At 46.0% G+C, this 18685-nt stretch overlaps 1 protein-coding gene across 4 annotated transcripts in view; it reads left to right on the forward strand.

Moving 5' to 3' along the window:
- Positions 1–18685, forward strand: part of prmt8b (protein arginine methyltransferase 8b) — a 200324-nt gene that overhangs the window by 148342 nt on the left and 33297 nt on the right. For 3 of the 4 annotated variants that reach the window (XM_068050239.1, XM_068050240.1, XM_068050238.1), the window contains exon 2: positions 11289–11504. The exons of the other annotated variant lie outside the window; for it this stretch is intronic. In XM_068050239.1, coding sequence (XP_067906340.1) covers positions 11424–11504 — 81 coding nt within the window. In that variant the 5' untranslated portion in view covers positions 11289–11423. The remainder of the gene's footprint in view (positions 1–11288; positions 11505–18685) is intronic. 4 annotated transcript variants of the gene reach the window in all.

Raw genomic sequence — 18685 nt, forward strand, 5'->3', positions numbered from 1 at the left:
ATTGTTACTTACCTTGCTGGGGAACATTTCCAGGGTTCAGGGATGGGGGCTGCTGATGAGACACCCACAATGCCAGGGAGAAGTTCCAGGCATAGCCCCTGGCAGCTTGTTACCCCCACACACATTTTGACATCTGAGTGCCGGCAGGAACCACATTCTCAGCGGTTTTGAGTGGGAGTCAGTGTCAAGGCATGTATATGTGGACGAGGAGTAAGAGTCATGCTCCAAGGGGTGGATCATGATTCACTTTGATCCCTGCATCCCAGACTGCTGTCCAATCTTAAAATCGTGACTTTTAATTTATTCATACATATTACACATTTATTATCATAATATTGGCACCTTAAAAAACCAATGCCATATTAGCATATTTAACTGTTCCCTACAGTTCGCAGCAGTTGGCCAAGGCTATATTTGTTGCTCTTCCCTAGTTACCTTGAGAAGGGCTTGTTTGTGAAACTGAGTAGTTGAGAAGCCATTTTAAAGGACATTGGTGTCAAACATTGGAGACACTTGGAAGGAGTGGCAGGATTTGGTAGCTGTCACAGAATCAGATTTATTGAATGGTGAGATTTGAACGCAGAACTACCAGATTACCAGAGCAGTATCTTAACCACTATACTGCTTCTACATGCATCTTCAAGTCAGAAACAATAGCCAGCATTTTGTATGGCGCACTGAAGTGGGAGGTGGCACGGAGTATCGTGACAGGTGGCAAGGGGTGCAGGGCGGGGGGGGCAAAGGGCCCATTGCCAAGCAATCTTCCCGGGGCGGGATAGGCCAACAATGGCCTTCCCGCCCAAAGGCCAATTGAGGCCCTTAAGTGGCCTACTAAGTGCCAATTAGGAGCCTCTTCCCACCACTGGAATCTTACCAGCAGTGGGGTGGGGGTGGGGTGCCCTCTGCCATGTGGGGAGGTTAGCCTTGTAACAGGAGGCGCCATCCCTGCGGGTGCTGGGTGTCCCTCCTCCATGCGCAATTTGTGGCCCACGGAGGACCCCCACTGGGAACAAATTTGCCCCCTCTGGACCCCCTTTGCCCCGGACTGCATGACCACTCTCCCACCACCCCGCCTCATTGGGGCCTTCCGGACTAGCCCTGGCGACCCCGCCTCACCTACCTCTGAGCTGGGGTTCAGCGCTGGGCCTGGGGTCAAGGCCTCTGCAGTAGCAGCAGTGGCCGCCGCTCCTGGTGGAGCTGCCGATACCGCTGAGCTGTTGGCCCTCTGATTGGCAGGCAGTTCTTGGACGTGGGATACAGTCTAATATTTTATTAGGTATTGAGCTATCACCAAATATCCAGAAATAGAAGGTTAAGCAAAGATCAGTATGAGACCAGTTGAATCATTATGTATGCACAGGCTATCTTCAAGTATTATGAAACGTTGGGGAAAAGAAACAGATGGGGATGTAGATGTGATACCTGAAAGAAATGACAGAATTTGCACCTGAGGCTGTATCTTATATTAATTCAAATAGTCAGAGCAGTTTCACAGATTGATAGAAATTTAAGAACGGAAGGAGATCACTTTGCAGCATCTTGCCAACTTGAAAGTCTTCTTCTTTGGCCATTATGGGTAAGCACCTATAGGTGGTCAGTGGTTTGTGAAGCAGTGCCAGGAGTGGCGAAAAAGGCCAATTCTAGAGTGACAGACTCTTCCACAGGCGCTGCAGATAAAATTGGTTCTCGGGGCTGTTACACAGTTAGGTCTCTCTTTGCGCTTCTGTCTTTTTTCCTACCAACTGCTAAGTCTCTTCAACTCGCCACTCTTTAGCCCCGCCTTTATGGCTGTCTGCCAGATCTGGCGATCAGTGACCACAAGTCATGGGAGTCAGTTGCCAATGTCACAGGACTTCATGTCGCATTTGCAGACGTCTTTAAAGCGGAGACATGGACGGCCGGTGGGTCTGATACCAGTGACGAGCTCGCTGTACAATGTGTCTTTGGGGATCCTGCCCTCTTCCATGTGGCTCACATGGCCAAGCCATCTCAAGCGCCGCTGGCTCAGTAGGGTGTATAAGCTGGGGATGTTGGCCGCCTCGAGGACTTCTGCGTTGGAGATACGGTCCTGCCACCTGATGCCAAGGATTCTCCAGAGGCAGCGAAGATGGAATGAGTTGAGACGTCGCTCTTGGCTGACATACATTGTCCAGGCCTCGCTGCCGTAGAGCAAGGTACTGAGGACACAGGCTTGATACACTCGGACTTTTGTGTTCCATGTCAGTGTGCCATTTTCCCACAATCTCTTGGCCAGTCTGGACATAGCAGTGGAAGCCTTTCCCATGTGCTTGTTGATTTCTGCATTGAGAGACAGGTTACTGGTGATAGTTGAGCCGAGGTAGGTGAACTCTTCAACCATTTCCAGAGCGTGGTCACCAATATTGATGGATGGAGCATTTCTGACGTCCTGTCCCATGATGTTCGTTTTCTTGAGGCTGATGGTTAGGCCAAATTCGTTGCAGGCAGCCGCAATCCTGTCGATGAGACACTCTTCTGTGTGAGATGTTAATGCAGCATCGTCAGCAAAGAGGAGTTCCCTGATGAGGACCTTCTGTACTTTGGTCTTCGCTCTAAGACAGGCAAGGTTGAACAACCTGCTATCTGATCTTGTGTGGAGGAAAATTCCTTCTTCTGAAGACTTGAACACATGTGAGAGCAGCAGGGAGAAGAAGATCCCAAACAGTGTAGGTGCGAGAGTACAGCCCTGTTTCACGCCACTCAGGATAGGAAGGGGGTCTGATGAGGCACCACTATGCTGAATTGTGCCTTTCATATTGTCATGGAATGAAGTGATGATCCTTAATAGCTTGGGTGGACATCCAATCTTTGCTAGTAGTCTGAAGAGACCATGTCTGCTGACGAGTACAAAGGCTTTGCTGAGAAAGCACCATAGAGGGGCATCTGTTGTTTGCTGCTGTTGTCCTGTAGCTGGCGAAGGGAGAACAGTATGTCAATGGTGGATCTCTTTGCTCGAAAGCCACACTGTGCCTCAGGGTAGACAGGCTCGGCCAGCTTCTGGAGCCTGTTTAAAACGACTCAAGCGAAGTCTTTCCCCACAATGCTGAGCAGGGAGATTCCACGGTAGTTGTTGCAGTCACCGCGGTCACCCTTGTTCTTATAGAGGGTGATGATATTGGCATCGCTCATGTCCTGAGGTACTGCTCCCTCATCCCAGCACAGGCAAAGCAGTTCATGGAGTGCTGAGAGTATAGCAGGCTTGGCACTCTTGATTATTTCAGGGGTAATGCCGTCCTTCCCAGGGGCTTTTCCGCTGGCTAGAGAATCAATGGCATCACTGAGTTCCGATTTTGTTGGTTGTTCATCCAGCTCATCCATGACTGGCAGAGACTGGGCTGCATTGAGGGCAGTATCAGTGACAACATTTTCCCCGGAGTATAGTTCTAGGTAGTGCTCCACCCAGTGGTCCATTTGCTTGCATTGGTCAGTGATTGTGTCCCCGAATTTAGACTTAAGGGAGGCGATTTTCTTGCTGGTTGGCCCAAAAGCTCTCTTAATGCCATCATACTATCCTGTGATGTTTCCGGTGTCGGAGACCAGCTGAATATGACTGCATAGGTGTTGCCAGTAGTCATTTGCACAGCACCTGGCTGTTCTTTGTGCAGCGCTTCTGGCTACTTTAATTGCTACGGATGTTAACTCGCTGGGGGCTTTCTTGTAGTTCAACAGTGCAATGCGCTTAGCGGCTATGACAGGTTCCAGCTCTTCAAAGTGAGATTGAAACCAGTCTGCATTCCGCTTCTCACATTTGCCATAGGTGGTCATTGCTGAGTCATAGATGGTGTCTCTGATGTGGGCCCACTTGGTCTCTGCATCCCCTGCAGGAGTGTTGATGCGCGGGCGGCCATTCTGCTTGGAGTGATGTAACTTCTTTGGTTTGAGTCTAACTTTGCTGCACGCCAGGGAGTGGTCAGTGTCGCAGTCCACACTGTGGAAGCTGCGTGTGATTTGAACACTGTTTATCGAGGCTCTTGTGATGATGAGGTCCAGCTGGTACCAACGACGTGAGCTTGGGTGCCTCCATGAAACCTGGTGACAGGGGTTAGTATGAAAGAGCGAGTTGGTGATGCAGAGATTATGATAGGTACACAACTCCAGCAGTCTCTGTCCATTCTCATTCATCCTTCCAATGCCATAGCGCCTAAGACAGGAGGGCCATGAGTCATGAATCACATTATCCTGCTACTTTCCTTGTATCCTCCAATATTTTACTCAAATGTTTATCTGACTCTCTCTCAGTACTGGATTGTACTGGTTTTAGTATTGGTATTAGCTTTAGTGTCATCGGGCTGAATTTCTCCACCCCCATGGCAGGCTTGGAGGTGTGTGGGGGCCCGGGAAAATAGGGGGGAGTCATTTCGGGATGGCTCCCTGATGCATTCCCGCTGCCGGGGATCTTTCCCAGGGGCAGGGGTGGGAAACAGATCGGCTACACACTGCATGGAGGTGGACAGCCAATTAATACAGTTTACGCCGCAATTTAGGGGCAATTTTGCGGCCTCACCAGCATTTTGCCAGCAGTGGAGCTCCCCCCGCCCACCCCCCGGCCAGCTGAGTGGCCATTGAAGCCGGAGGCTGCATGCCCCAATGAAGGGGCCACAGGAAGGAAAGGCAGCCCCCCTGGGCCCAACAATCCGTGAAGGGGCTTCCCCTCCACACCAAGGGGCCCACCGGCTTCACCTCTCTGAATTTTGCATTCACTGCACACCTCCAAGAGCACCTCCACATTGAGGCACCCTTGCGGTCCCCTACCTGTCTCAGCAGCACCCACCAATCCCAGTGGGGCTGCCAAGATTCCAAAGCTGCTGGCCTTCTGACTGGACCAGCAGCATCCAGAGCCTGCCCACTGCCCTTAATTGATGAACAAGCTCAGAAGCAGCCAATTAGGAGGCCGCCTCCGGGAAGGTTATGCCAAAGGTCTCGCTGCCGATAAGTGTGGCCTCGCGACTCCCATTTGGTACTGAAGTCAGGGCCTCGGACCCCGCAGCAAAATCCAGCCCCTCGTACTCAAATTCCACCACTGTGTCACGCATCCTACCTCCTCCACCCTTACAACCCTTCAGAATATCTGCTGTCCTCTAACTCTACCTCAAGTGCATCCCCCACTGCTTTCACTCCACAATTAGTGGCCGTGCCTTCAACTGCCTGGGCTCTAAGCTCTGGAATTCCCTCCCTAGACCTCTCCACCTCTCTCTCCTTCTTTGAGATGCTTCTTAAAACTGATGTCTTTGACCAACTTCTAATATGTGGTTTGGTGTCAATTTTCTTTTGATAATGCTCTTGTGAAGTGACTTGGGACATTTTACTACATTAAAAGGTGCTATAAATACAAGTTATTGTTGTTATTGGCATTGATGTTTGGTATTAGAATTAGATGGTTTGGATTTTTGGGACTAGCCATCTTTTCCACTCCTGTCCTTGCCTGTATTCATTTTAAATACTCTGATTGAATTAGTTTAAATTGTGGTAATGTGCTCTATGTGTAAAATAATCTTCTAAAATTTCTTTTTGTAAGCATGTTACTGCATTGTTCACTAGGATTTCGGAGCATATCTTTGCTGTAACGCACTTTACTGGTAAGCATCAATTAATGGGATAATGGGGAGATGGAGTAGAAATGCTGTCTCGGTGGAATGGGATAAGATTAATGTTGTGAGCAGGTTGCATCACACTTTATTCATTTGTTCTTGGAATGTGGCCACCACTGGCCTTGCAACACTTATTGCTCATCACTAGTTGCTCTGATGTGCTATCAAGTGGCACTTACTCAGCAATAACCTACTCATCAATGCTCAGCCTGGGTTCTGCCAGGGCCACTCAGACCTCATTACAGCCTCAGTCCAAACATGCCCAAAAGAGTTGAATTCAAGAAGTGAGGTGGCACAAAGGAACATTGTTGTGGTTGTTGGAAGCCTTCTCAGCCCCAGGACATCACTGCAGGAGTTCCTCAGGGTAGTGTCCTAGGCTCAACCATCTCCAGGTGCTGCATCAATGACCTTCCCTCCATCATAAGGTCAAAAGTAGGGATGTTCGCTGATGATTGCACAATGTTCGGTATCATTCACAGCTCCTCAGATATTGAAGCAGCCTGTGCCTGCATGCAGCAAGATGTGGACAACATTCAAGCTTGGGCTGATACGTGGCAAGTAACATTTGTGCTACAAAAGAGCCAGGCAATAACCATCTCCAGGAAGAGAGAATCTAACCAACTCCCCGTGATGTTCAATGGCATTACTTTTGCTGAATCCCCCACCATCAATATCCTGGGGGTTACCATTGACCAGAAATTTAACTGAACCAGCCATATAAATAGTGTGGCTACAAGAGCAGGTCAAAGGCTGGGAATTCTGTGGTAAGTAACTCACCTCCTGACTCCCCAAAGCCTGTCCACCATCTATAAGGCACAAGTCAGGAGTGTGATGGAATATTCTCCACTTGCCTGGATGAGTGCAGCTCTAGCAACACTCAAGAAACTCAATACCATGTAGGACAAAGCAGCCTGTTTGATTGACACCCCATCCACCACCTTAAACATTCACTCCCTCCACCACCGACTCACAGTGGCGGCAGTGTGTACCATCTACAAGATGCACTGCAGCAACTCTCCAAGACTCCTTCAATGGCACCTTCCAAACCCGTGACCTCTACCACCTAGAACAAGGGCAGCAGATGCATGGGAACACCACCACCTGCAACTTCCCCTCAAAGTCCCAAGTTGGAACTATTTTGCTGTTCCTTCACTGTTGCTAGGTCAAAATCCTGGAACTCCCTACCTAACAGCACTGTGGGTGTACCTACCCCACATGGACTGCAGTGGTTCAAGAATGTGGCTCACCACCACCTTCTCAAGGGCAATTAGGGATGGACAACAAATACTGGCCGAGCCAGCGAACCAAATGCATGAATGAATAAAAAAAATTAAGAGCCATCTATATATTGAGACTGGAGTCAGGCATCGACCAGACCTGCTAGAGGTGGTAGGTTCTCTTCCCTAAAGAACATTAGCAAATTAGCTCTATTTTTATGGTAATCCAACAGATTTCAGGGGAATTTTCTGACGCCAGGCTGCTAATTAACAAAACTTGTGACCTATAGGTTGCTAGTCCAATACTCAAACCTCTCAACTACATTAACCTTCATGGGGTATGGTAGGCTTGATGGAGCAGCTGGTCAGTTGCTGACCTTCCCTTGTACAGGTGATTGTGCTGCTTTAGGTGATGAATGGAATAAAGCCATTTAATTCCTCTTCAATGTTTTGACAGAAAGGTCCTGAACTTCCGCAATATGTCGGGGCACAAACACATTGGGACAGAAATCATTTCTGCCAGTTTATTGCACCAAAAAGGATGTACCTGGACTCACGCCTGTGTTTTGGCCTTTCAGATGATCTGCTTGCTGAGGATATGCAGGGCTCAATGAAGTGAATTTAACTTAGGGTCAGTGGAGCTGCCTCATTTCCAAGAGCCTACATTGCTAAAACACACGGATTAACTCAATGAAGAAAATATAAGTTGCACTAAACAAGACTGGTGGAAAAGCAGAAATTAAGCCTAAACATTGCCTGCTGATTACTAGAGCTGGAAAAGTTGTTTCACTTTGTCCCTAGCTAGTACTGGATTTATCTCTGACTACCCATAGGATATGATCCCCAGCATTGTTAACCCTAACTCACAGGGAGAACTTTGCAGGAGTTCATTGAGAAAGTACAGACATGGTAGATGGGGAAAGTGCAGTGGATGTGGAGCACATCGACTTTTTGAAAGCCTTTGACAAGGTACCACATGGACTCGGGAAGATTAAAGGAGAGGGAAATGAGGTCACGTATGGTAGCACAGTGGCTATGTTATGAGAATAGTAATCCAGCGGCCTGGGCTAATAATTGGAGAGGCATAAGTTCAAATCCCACTATACTAGCTGGAGAATTTAAATTCAGTTGAAATAAATCCGGAATAAAAAGCTAGTATCAGTAATGGTGATCATTAAACTACCAGATTGCCATAAAAACGCAAGTTCCACTAATTTCCTTTAGGGAAGGAAATCTGCTGGTCTACATGTGACTACAGACCCAGAGCAATATGGTTGATTCTTCACTGCCCACTGAAATGGCCTAGCAAGTCACTCAACTGGGCAATAAATGCTGCCCTGGCCAGTGACCTCCACATCCTATGAATGAATAAATCAAAAAAAATATAGGGGGAAGGGTAGCAAACCTGATTAAACATTGTTTAGAGAATAGGAGTTAGGTGAAGTATTCCACAGGCTTTAGTTCTGGGGTCACTTCAGTTCACTACATACATCAAGAATTCGGATATAGGGCGAGAGGGAGCGGTGTCCAGAGTTAATTCTCTCAAAGACCAAAGGGATATGGATGCGGGTATGGTTCAAAAAGTGGCTGATGGACAATCAGCAAGTGTAACTCCCTCTCCCTCTCACACTCTCAAAGCAGAGATCCCTCTCAGTCTCAATGCAGAGCTTCCTCTCGCCCTCTCGCTCCCAATGCAGAGCTCCCCTTCTCCCTCCCAATGCAGAGCTCCCCCTCTCCCCCTCTTGCACCCAATGCAGAGCTCCCCCTCTCGCTCCCAATGCAGAGCTTCCATTCCTCCTCTCGCCTCTTGCTCCCAACGCAGAGCTCCCTCTCATTCTCAACGCACAGCTCCCTCTCGCTTTCAATGCAGAGCTTCCTCTTGCCCTCTCGCTCCCAATGCAGAGCTCCCCCTCTCGCCCTCTCCCCCTCTCGCCCTCTCACTCCCAATGCAGAGCTTCCTCTCTGTTGAAGAAATTTGATTGTCAAAGAAATTCTTCGTACTCAGACCTTGAGCATTAACAAATTTTATTGCAAGATATCATGGGGCGCACAGTTTCCTAATCACGGTCCAGTGCTACTCCAAAGCGCTCCAGGTCGCTGTGGATTTATATAGTACAACAGATGCCGAGCTGACAGTTTCCCAATTAGTTACAAAACTACAAGATAGACACAGGACGGCCTTCATGACTATACACCATGTAGAATCCGAGATCAGCTTCGCATAAGGCTGTACATAACAAGCTATTATTTTCCTTAAGTTAATGCATACTCCAGATACCACATTCGCCAGTTGATAACGTCTGTGTGGGTTGCGGTTTTGCTTAGCAGGTTGCTGCAGACAAACGAGTCATTAAAGCAAAGAGCTGTAGACCCCAAGGTCAGCAGAACTGCTGCCACACTCTCCCCCTCTCGCTCCCAATACAGAGCTTCCTCTCCCCCTCTCGCTCCCAACGCAGAGCTCCCCCTCTCGCCCTCTCGCTCCCAATGCAGAGCTCCCCCCCCCTCGCTCCCCCTCTCGCCCTCTCGCTCCCAATGCAGAGTTCCCCTCTCGCTCTCGCTCCCAATGCAGAGCTCCCCCCCTCGCTCCCAATGCAAAGCTCCCCCTCTCGCTCCCAATGCAGAGCTCCCTCTCCCTCCCTCAGTGCAGAGCTCCACCTCTCGCTCCCATTGCAGAGCTCCCCCTCTCGCTCCCAATGCAGAGCTCCCCCCCTCGCTCCCAATGCAAAGCTCCCCCTCTCGCTCCCAATGCAGAGCTCCCTCTCCCTCCCTCAGTGCAGAGCTCCACCTCTCGCTCCCATTGCAGAGCTCCCCCTCTCGCTCCCAATGCAGAGCTCCCCCTCTCGCTCCCAATGCAGAGCTCCCCCTCTCTCCCCCAATGCAAAGCTCCCCCTCTCGCTCCCAATGCAGAGCTCCCTCTCCCTCCCTCAGTGCAGAGCTCCACCTCTCGCTCCCATTGCAGAGCTCCCCCTCTCGCTCCCAATGCAGAGCTCCCCCTCTCGCTCCCAATGCAGAGCTCCCCCTCTCTCCCTCAATGCAGAGCTCCCCCTCTCTCCCTCAATGCAGAGCTCCCTCTACCTCCCTCAGTGCAGAGCTCCCCTTACTCTAGCTCTCTGACAATTACTTTCTGGCATTTTGTCTTATGTTTTGCCCGAACCAGTAAATTAATAAGATTTGTTCTAATATAAAATGATATTTCTTCCTGGATATTACAGAACTGATTAAGCTCTTTTGCCACATTGTAACCGAGCTGGTGCTATCCCTTCAACCAGAGCCCTGTACTCTCTGCTTCCACTCTAATCCAGCCATAGCCAGAGAATTACCTGCAATCACTTCTCTTCCTGCTCCCATATTGTTATCGCTGGTGTCCCCCAAGGATCTATCCTTGGCCCCCTCCTATTTTCCATCCATATGCTGCCCCTTGGTAACATCACCAAAAACATGTTTCCTCATGTACTCTGACGACACCTCACCACCACCTCTCTTGATTCCTCCCTTGTTTGATTTGTTGGGCTGTTTGTCCAACATCGAGCATTCGATGAGTAAAAATTTCCTCCAAATATTGGGAAGTCTGAAGCCATTGTTTTCAGTCCCCACTCTAAATCCACTCCCTAGCCATCGACTCCATTCCTCTCCCTGGCCATGTCTCAGGCTGAACCAGACTGTTCTCAACCTTAGCATCCTATTTGACTTTGAGCTGAGCTGCCGACTCTATATCCATCACCAAGACCACTTACATCAACCTCCATAACACTGCCCATCTGCCTCAGCTCATGCGCCAGTGAAACTCTCATCAATGCCTTTGCTACATCTAGACTCGACTATCCCAACTCAATCCTGGCCAGTCTCCCACCTTGCTCCCTCCAGAAAGTCCAGCTCATCCAAAACTCTGCTGGCCATATCCTAATGCACCAAGTCCCATTCTCCCATCACCTCTCTGCTCATTAAACATTATTGGCTTCCAGTCCTGCAATGCTTCAGTTTTCAGATTCTTCTTGTTTTCAAATCCCTCCATGGCCTCACCCCCTCCCTATCTCTGTAGTCTCCTCCAGCTCTAGAACACTCAGAGATCTCTGCACTGGTCCTTGTGCCATCCCCGATTTTCATTGCTCCACCATTGGCAACTATGGCCCTAAGCTCTGGCGTTCCCTCCCTAAACCTCTCTCTGTTTTCTCTGTTTCCCCCTTTAAAATGTACCTGATCACTTGTCCTAATATTTTGTGACTCGAAGTCAAATTTTGTTTGATAATGCTGCTGTGAAATGTCTTGGGAAGATTTACCATGGTAAAGGCACTATATAAGTGCAGGTTGTTGTGCTCGAAGGAATATCTTGCACAGATTTACCATCATTTATTTTTCCCTGTGTATGAGATCCGCAATTTCATTTGACTTTTTAATAACTCCAGCTATCGATACACCTGCAATTTGAGAAACTGTTTACGGAACGATTGTTATTTTCTTGAAACAGGCGTCCAGTGATCCATCTGAGCCACTGACTGTCACACAGCCAGTTCAGTCCGCCCGAACTACACAGCAGACGCAGACGCCAGCACAAGTGCCAACACAGCCACTGGCACAGACCAATTGCCCGGGGAGAGGCAAAATGGCAAAATATTTGACTCCAGATGAAATGACTTCGAAAGATTACTACTTTGATTCTTATGCTCATTTTGGCATCCACGAGGTAAAGTTTCATCTTTTCCTGCAATGGTAAATGCTTTCGGTGCCCTGGTTATGATGAACATTGGGTGAAAATTCGTAAAGGTCATGCACTATTCCATTTGAAACACATGCCATTTGCTTCGTAATGTGGTGGCAGTAATTATTTTTAATTTGGCGGAAAGGCAGATCTAATTTTCCACTCAGATAAGTAATTGTTAACCATTCTGAAAAACCTGTTTACAAATCAGTGTTTGAGCCTTAGTAGTATGCTAACAGTATCGGGAGATGGGGGCAGCTGTGATGATCCAGTTTCCCACTCCTCATTTTTCAGCCCTGTGCTACTAACTGGCTCAACATCCCTAAAGCAGCCTGTTTTTTTTTATTCCTTCCTAAGATGTGAGCGTCACCGACAAGGCTAGCATTTGTTGCCCATCCCTATTGCTTGAGAAGGTGGTGGTGAGCTGCCTTCTTAAACTGCTGCAGTGCTGTCTCTTTATTCTTTTTTTGACTTTTCTGGGGCTTGCTAGGCCATTTCAGAATCAATCACGTTGCTGTGGGTCTAGAGTCACATGTAGGCCAGACTGGGTAAGGACAGCAGATGTCCTTCCCTAATATTAGTGAACCAGATGGGTTTTTAAAACAACCTAGTAGTTTCATGGTCACCATCACTGCTACTAGCTTGTTAACTCCAGATTTGTCAATTCATTGTATTTCCAAAAGCTATGTGGTGGAATTGAAACTTGTGCCTCCAGAGAATTAGTTGGGTCTCTGCATGACCAGTCCAGTAACATTACTATTGGACTACCATTCGCCCTGGCAATTGATTGCCTTAACTAGTGGCCTGGCAGAAGTTTTTTTTTGTTCAAGGCCATTAGCACTGGGTGGGGGGGGGGGGGGGGGGTGGGGGGCGGGGGGTGCGGTTTACTAGCATAGTGATTATGTTACTGGACTAGTTAGATTAATGATCCAGGGACATGAGTTCTAAATCCCACCACAGCAGAAAGAGAATTAAAATCCAGTTAATTAGTTAAATAAATCTGGAATTATAAACTGTCTTCAGTAATGGCGACTGTGAAAGTACCAGATTGCCATAAAAACCCACTAATGCCCTTCAGTGAAAGAGACTTGCCGTCCTTGCTCAGTCTGGCCTCAATGTGACTCCAGACCCAGGGCAATGTGGTTGACTGAACGGCCCTCTGAAATGGCCTAGCAACCACTCAGTTATGTAGCTAGGCAATAAATGTTGACCTTGCCAGCAACACCCACATGAATGAATAAATAAGTCATCACATAAATTCTCTTGAAGGCTACCACTAATAAACAGCGCAGTAGATTTTCAAGTTTCAACAGACTCATTTACAAGGTTGTCCCAACATTACTAACATTAAATAGATAGGCATATAAGTAGTCTGTCATAGGCAGGTGTGGAGGTGCATGTGAGCAGGGTGCGAGGGAGCAGGGCTTTGGTCAGAGTTAATCCTAATGCAAAAATTGCAATTTTAAAAACAGTTCATAATTTCTGTCACGATCTTTCTGACTTTAAAACAAAGTTTCAGAGAGATAAAAGGAACTTTGCAGTTGATAATGTTTTGCTATTCATACTGTTTATACATAGGGGATAAAACAAGCTTTGATCAATTAAAGTTGATGTGCTACGTTCATTTCCATTTCAATCAAATATGAAAGCTTGATTCATCTAACCCTAAAAATAGCTGTTAGTTCTTTTCTGGTAGAAAGTTCAGCCTTTGTCTATTGCTTCTTGAACAGATTTCTTTAAAAATATGATGCCTTGTTGATCCAATTTCCCTCAGTCTCTGTAGCACAGCCAGTTATCTGCTACAGTACTGGTTTGTATGCAGGGAGCACTGTTCTGCTAAAGTCCATTACAAATATCCTAACTTTGTTTGAGGCTCAATAAAATGAACTGTTGTGGATTTTAGTAACCTGAACATGATGTCAGGTAGAAAGTCTCATCTACTGAGTGTGATTGGCACATTAGCCATCTCATTTTCCTTCACTTATTCTGCTCATTCATCATTTATTTATTAAATCCATTGGATGAAGTTCTTTAAATGGATGTTATTAAGGTTGTCAGATGTTTATTGAGTAGTCTTGGATAACAGACAGTTTTTGCTGGCTGATTTGGATTAAGGGCAGTACAAGATAGATTGTAATTGTAAAGGGGCACCTTGTAGCATTTTGTTTTGCAAACAGCTAATATGATGAATTAAAATGTAACCCTTGAAAAATGATACATTGGTTCTCCAGCATACCTCTCTCCCAAATCGAACAAAAATTACCAAAGACAAAAGCAGAATACTGCAGATGCTGGAAATCTGAAATAAAAACAGAAAATGCTGGAAATACTCAGCAGGTCAGGCAGCATCTGTGGAGAGAAACAGAGTTAACATTTCAGGCGAATGAACAAGATGATGTTAAGCGATGAATGGCTTTTAAGCAAATACAGAGCCGGGAAAACAGGGCAGGAAAAGAACAAAAACAGATCAAATTAATCACACAGTTCCCTTAATGATGGCAATAAACTTCCCGGAGAGCAGTTCACAGAGGATAAGATACCCTTGGATTTTAGCTGGTGGTGTGAATGGCCTAGCTTTCCTGCTACTGTTGTGACATCATCCTAATGATGTGAATGGATTATTGTATGATGATCAATCACAGCTGATCATTTTGCTGATTTTAAATTGGGTTTAAGAATGACCGTGCAATGTCTGAAGAGGCACAGCCTTCATCAAACTATCACCTGCTTTTGCCTTGCAGTATCATGCCTTTTGTCATTCTTTCCCACCACCCTATTATGGACCTCTCCCTTGTCTGAATGATTTAACTGTACAGCATTATTTGTGGTCTAAATGCTAAGCATCAGAGAACCCATTATACGTGATGGCAGTGCAAGTGCTCAGTTGATAATGGGTAATGCTGTTCCAGTCAATCTGTGCACGCACACTGCTCCCAGCTTAGTTTGTCACCAGTCACCTGCACAAAGCACAACAGTGCACATGAAGTTCTGCACTAAAAGCTGATTCTACCCACGCTAAAATGTACCTGGGCTAAGTTTGAAAGAAGGAACACATTACTAATGGCGAATAGAAAGTCTATTCTTGCCAACCTATTCTAAGCAAAGCTGACAGTAAGTGACCCTGGAGAGAAATAGGTTCTTTGTATATTATGGGCTAGATTGTGATCCCTTACATACTTAACTCTAACTTTTATTTTGTAAATGATAGGCCTGAAATTGATCAGAAGGTAACTTCATTCATACAGCCCAATGACAGTCAGAGTATAGAACAGGATAAGGTGATGGTAACAGAACAAGAAGCAATCTAGGTTTTATAGAACCATAGAAAAATGATACAACAGAAGGAGGCCATTCAGCCCATCATGTCTGTGCCAGCCAAAAAAACTAGCTGCCCAATCTAATCCCACCTTCCAGCAACCGGTCTATAGCCTTGCCGGTTACAGCACTTCAGGTGCATGTCCAGGTACCTTTTAAAAGAATTGAGTGTTTCTGCCTCCACCACCATTCCTGGCAGAAAATTCCAGACACCGACCACCCTCTGGATGAAAAGGCTTTTCCTCGTGTCCCCTCTAATCCTTCTACCAATCACCTTAAATCTGTGCCCCCTGGTAATTGACCTCTCCGCTAGGAGAAACAGATCCTTCCTGTCTATCCAGATCTCTCAATTTTGTACACCTCAATTAAGTCACCCCTCAGCCTTCTCTGTTCAAAGACAAGCAACCCTAGCCTATCCAATCTTTCCTCATAGCTGCAACTTTCGAGCCCTGGCAACATTCTTGTAAATCTCCTCTGCACTCTCTCCAGAGCAATTATGTTCTTTCTGTAATGTGGTGACCAGAACTGTACACAATACTCCAGCTGTGGCCTAACCAGCATTTTATACAGTTCCAGCAATACGTCCCTGCTTTTGAATTCTATACCACAGCCAATAAAGGAAAGCATTCCATATACCTTCTGTACCACTCTATCTCCCTGTCCTGCCACCTTCAGGGACCTGTGGACATGCACTCCAAAGTCTCACCTCTTCTACCCCTCTCAATATCCTCCCATTTATTGTGTATTCCCTCGCTTTATTTGCCCTCCCCAAATGCAATACCTCACACTTCTCCGGATTGAATTCCATTTGAATTTGAATCCAAGGAGTTGAAATTGACTAATATACAGATCTCTGACTCCAGTGGCTCTTTTCTGTCTTGGTAATCAGATTAGACTCAGTATTCAAGGTCTGGCCCGTTCGGAATACTATACTGTTGGAATATGACCTTCACTGACTATATAGTTCAAAATGCTATGGGCTGTGTTGATGTTCTGCATTCGTTGGAAATTTTCAGCATGAATCTACAGGGACTGTTCCAATATCATCTGTAGCTATTTCAACTCTATCATGGACTGCAGTCTCCTGATTTCACATGCAGCTAAGAGTTAGGATTGGTATAGGCAGAAGTTGTTCCTCCATTCCTGTCATCTGCCAAATTGGCCAAAAATGTCTCCATCCTCATTTCTTTTGCTTGTGAATCTTCTGCTGTAATAATACATGCGCCCCATACCTGAATGATTTCGAAATGCCACGACCAGAGTCCTCCATTCTCTGGGACACTGTTGAATGTCCCATTTGTGCCAAGACGGCTGCTGGAAATTACTGCTTTCCTAGGAATTTTTTTAAAGCATCAGACACCTGATCCAAAAACATATCTCTTTCTGAGAATCTAACTCCAGTTTAAGACCAGGAGCCTATCCGTGTGCGACACTTTAGCACAATCCAACAATTTGAAGGTGAACACTGAACAAGAAATTTCCAAATGGAATTTCTGCAGTCTGTAAAAAAGTGTTAAATTCCATAATATATTCCTCTGTCGAATGATCGTCCATCTTTCTAAATTTATCATAGTCTGACCATGCCTAGTAAATTTTATCCATAAAGCTTAATAGAAACTCCAAACCTTCCTCACTGTCCAACAGATGGGCCTCTAGCTAACAAAATACTTTGCAGCTGATCTTGCTTTTGTTAGGAAGCGACAGTGCCAAGGCCATACCTTGTTTTCTCTTCGGAAAGGACATAACCCGTGTCCACATATCCACTTAATTTTTCCATTGGTCATAAGGTTCAGATTCAGAGAACATCAGTGGGAAATCATACCCAGACACTTTACACTTAGTTTCAGCCATTCTTCTCAAAAGTAACTCAGATTACAACCTTCCATCTGAAAAAAAATTCTTAGTTTCCAGTCTTCACCTTTAGGCAACCTCTGCTACCATGTTAAATGGATCCAGCCAGACAGTGAAGAATTAAATTAGATGCCGATCCTTTTCTTGATAGTCAGTTTATTCATAGACTGCTCCCTTCTGTTCACAAAACACACTTGTGTCCAGCAGGCTCTCTTTCTATTCACTTCAAACCCTTAATGGAGCAATGCTCTTCAGCTGTTTACCTTTAATAATGTAATTAACCATTAACACACACACAGCAAGTTTCACTGTGACCACTGTCCACACACAACGGCTTTTTCTGTGACCACTGTCCACACACAACGGCTTTTTCTGTGACCACTGTCCACACACAACGGGTTTCACAGAGACCACTGTCCACACACACAGCAGCTTTTACTGTGGCCACTGCCCACATGCAGTGGGTTTTTCAGTGACCACTGTCCACACACAATGAGTTTCACTGTGCCCACTGTCACTGAAAACCTCAGCCCTTGCAGCAGTGTGTCTTAAGATCACCTGACTATCTGATTGCAGCATTTACGCAGTGTTACTGTCCAGCACAGAATTTAGCTTGTTAAAATTTGGTGATTAACAAGCATAGTTCCAATGCCTAACTTGGAAACATATAAAGCATTGGAATACAGGAGCAGGAGTAGGCCATTCAGCCCATCGAGCCTGCTCCATCATTCAATATGATCATGGCTGATCATCCACTTCAATGCCTTTTTCTCACACTATTCCCATATCCCTTTATGTCAGTTGTATTTAGAAATCTGTCAATCTCTGCTTTAAACATACTCAATGACCGAACTTCTATAACCCTCTGGGGTAGAGAATTCCAAAGATTCACAACCCTCTGAGTAAAGAAATGTCTCCTCATCTCGGTCCTAAGTGGCTTCCTCCTTATTTTGAAATTGTGTTCCCTGGTTCTAAACTCCCCAAACAGGGGCAACATCTTACCTGCATCTACCCTGTCCACCCCTTTAAATATTTTGTAGATTTCAATGAGATCACCTCTCACTCTTCGAAACTCTAGAGAATACAGGCACAGTTTCCCCAATCTCTCTTCATAGGACAGTCCTGCCATCCTGGGAACAAGTCTGGTGAATCTTCGTTGCACTCCCTCGATGGCAATAATATCCTTCCTAAGCTAAGGGGACCAAAACTGCACACAGTACTCCAAGTGAGGTCTAACCAAGGTTCTATACAAGCAAGACTTCACTACTCCTGTATTCAAATCCTCTTGCGATAAAGGCTAACATACCATTAGCCTTCCTAATTGCTTTCTGCACCTGCATGTTAGCTTTCAGTGACTTATTGATGAGGACACCCAGGTTCCTTTGTACATCTACACTTTCTAATCTCTTACCATTTAAGAAATACTCTGCACATCTATTCCTCCTACCACAGTGGATAACCACACATTTTTCCACATTATATTCCATCTGCCATGTCCTTGTCCACTCACTAAGTCTGACAAATCCCCTTGAAGTCATTTTGTATCTTCCTCACAACACACATTCCCACTTAGTTTTGTGTCATCCACGAACTGGGAAATATTACATTTGGTTCCCACATCCAAATCATTGATATATATTGTGAACAGCTGGGGTCCAAGTACTGATCCTTGCGGTACCCCGCTAGTTACAGCCTGCCAACGTGAGAATGACTTGTTTATTCCTACTCTCTGCTTTCTGCCTGTTAATCAATCCTTATCCATGCCAGTGTATTACCTCCTATCCCATGTGCTTTAATTTTGTGAACCAACCTCCTGTGGGGGACTTTATCAAAAGCCTTCTGAAAATCCAAGTATACCACATCCACCAACTTCCCTTTATCAATTCTGTTAGTAACATCCTCAAAAAACCCCAACAGGTTCGTCAAACATAATTTTCCATTCATAAATCCATGTTGACTGCCCAGTCAGATCATTATTATCCAAGTGTCCATTTATCACA

This window comes from Heterodontus francisci, chromosome 18 (assembly GCF_036365525.1).
Source record: "Heterodontus francisci isolate sHetFra1 chromosome 18, sHetFra1.hap1, whole genome shotgun sequence".
NCBI classification, from domain to species: Eukaryota; Metazoa; Chordata; class Chondrichthyes; order Heterodontiformes; family Heterodontidae; genus Heterodontus; species Heterodontus francisci.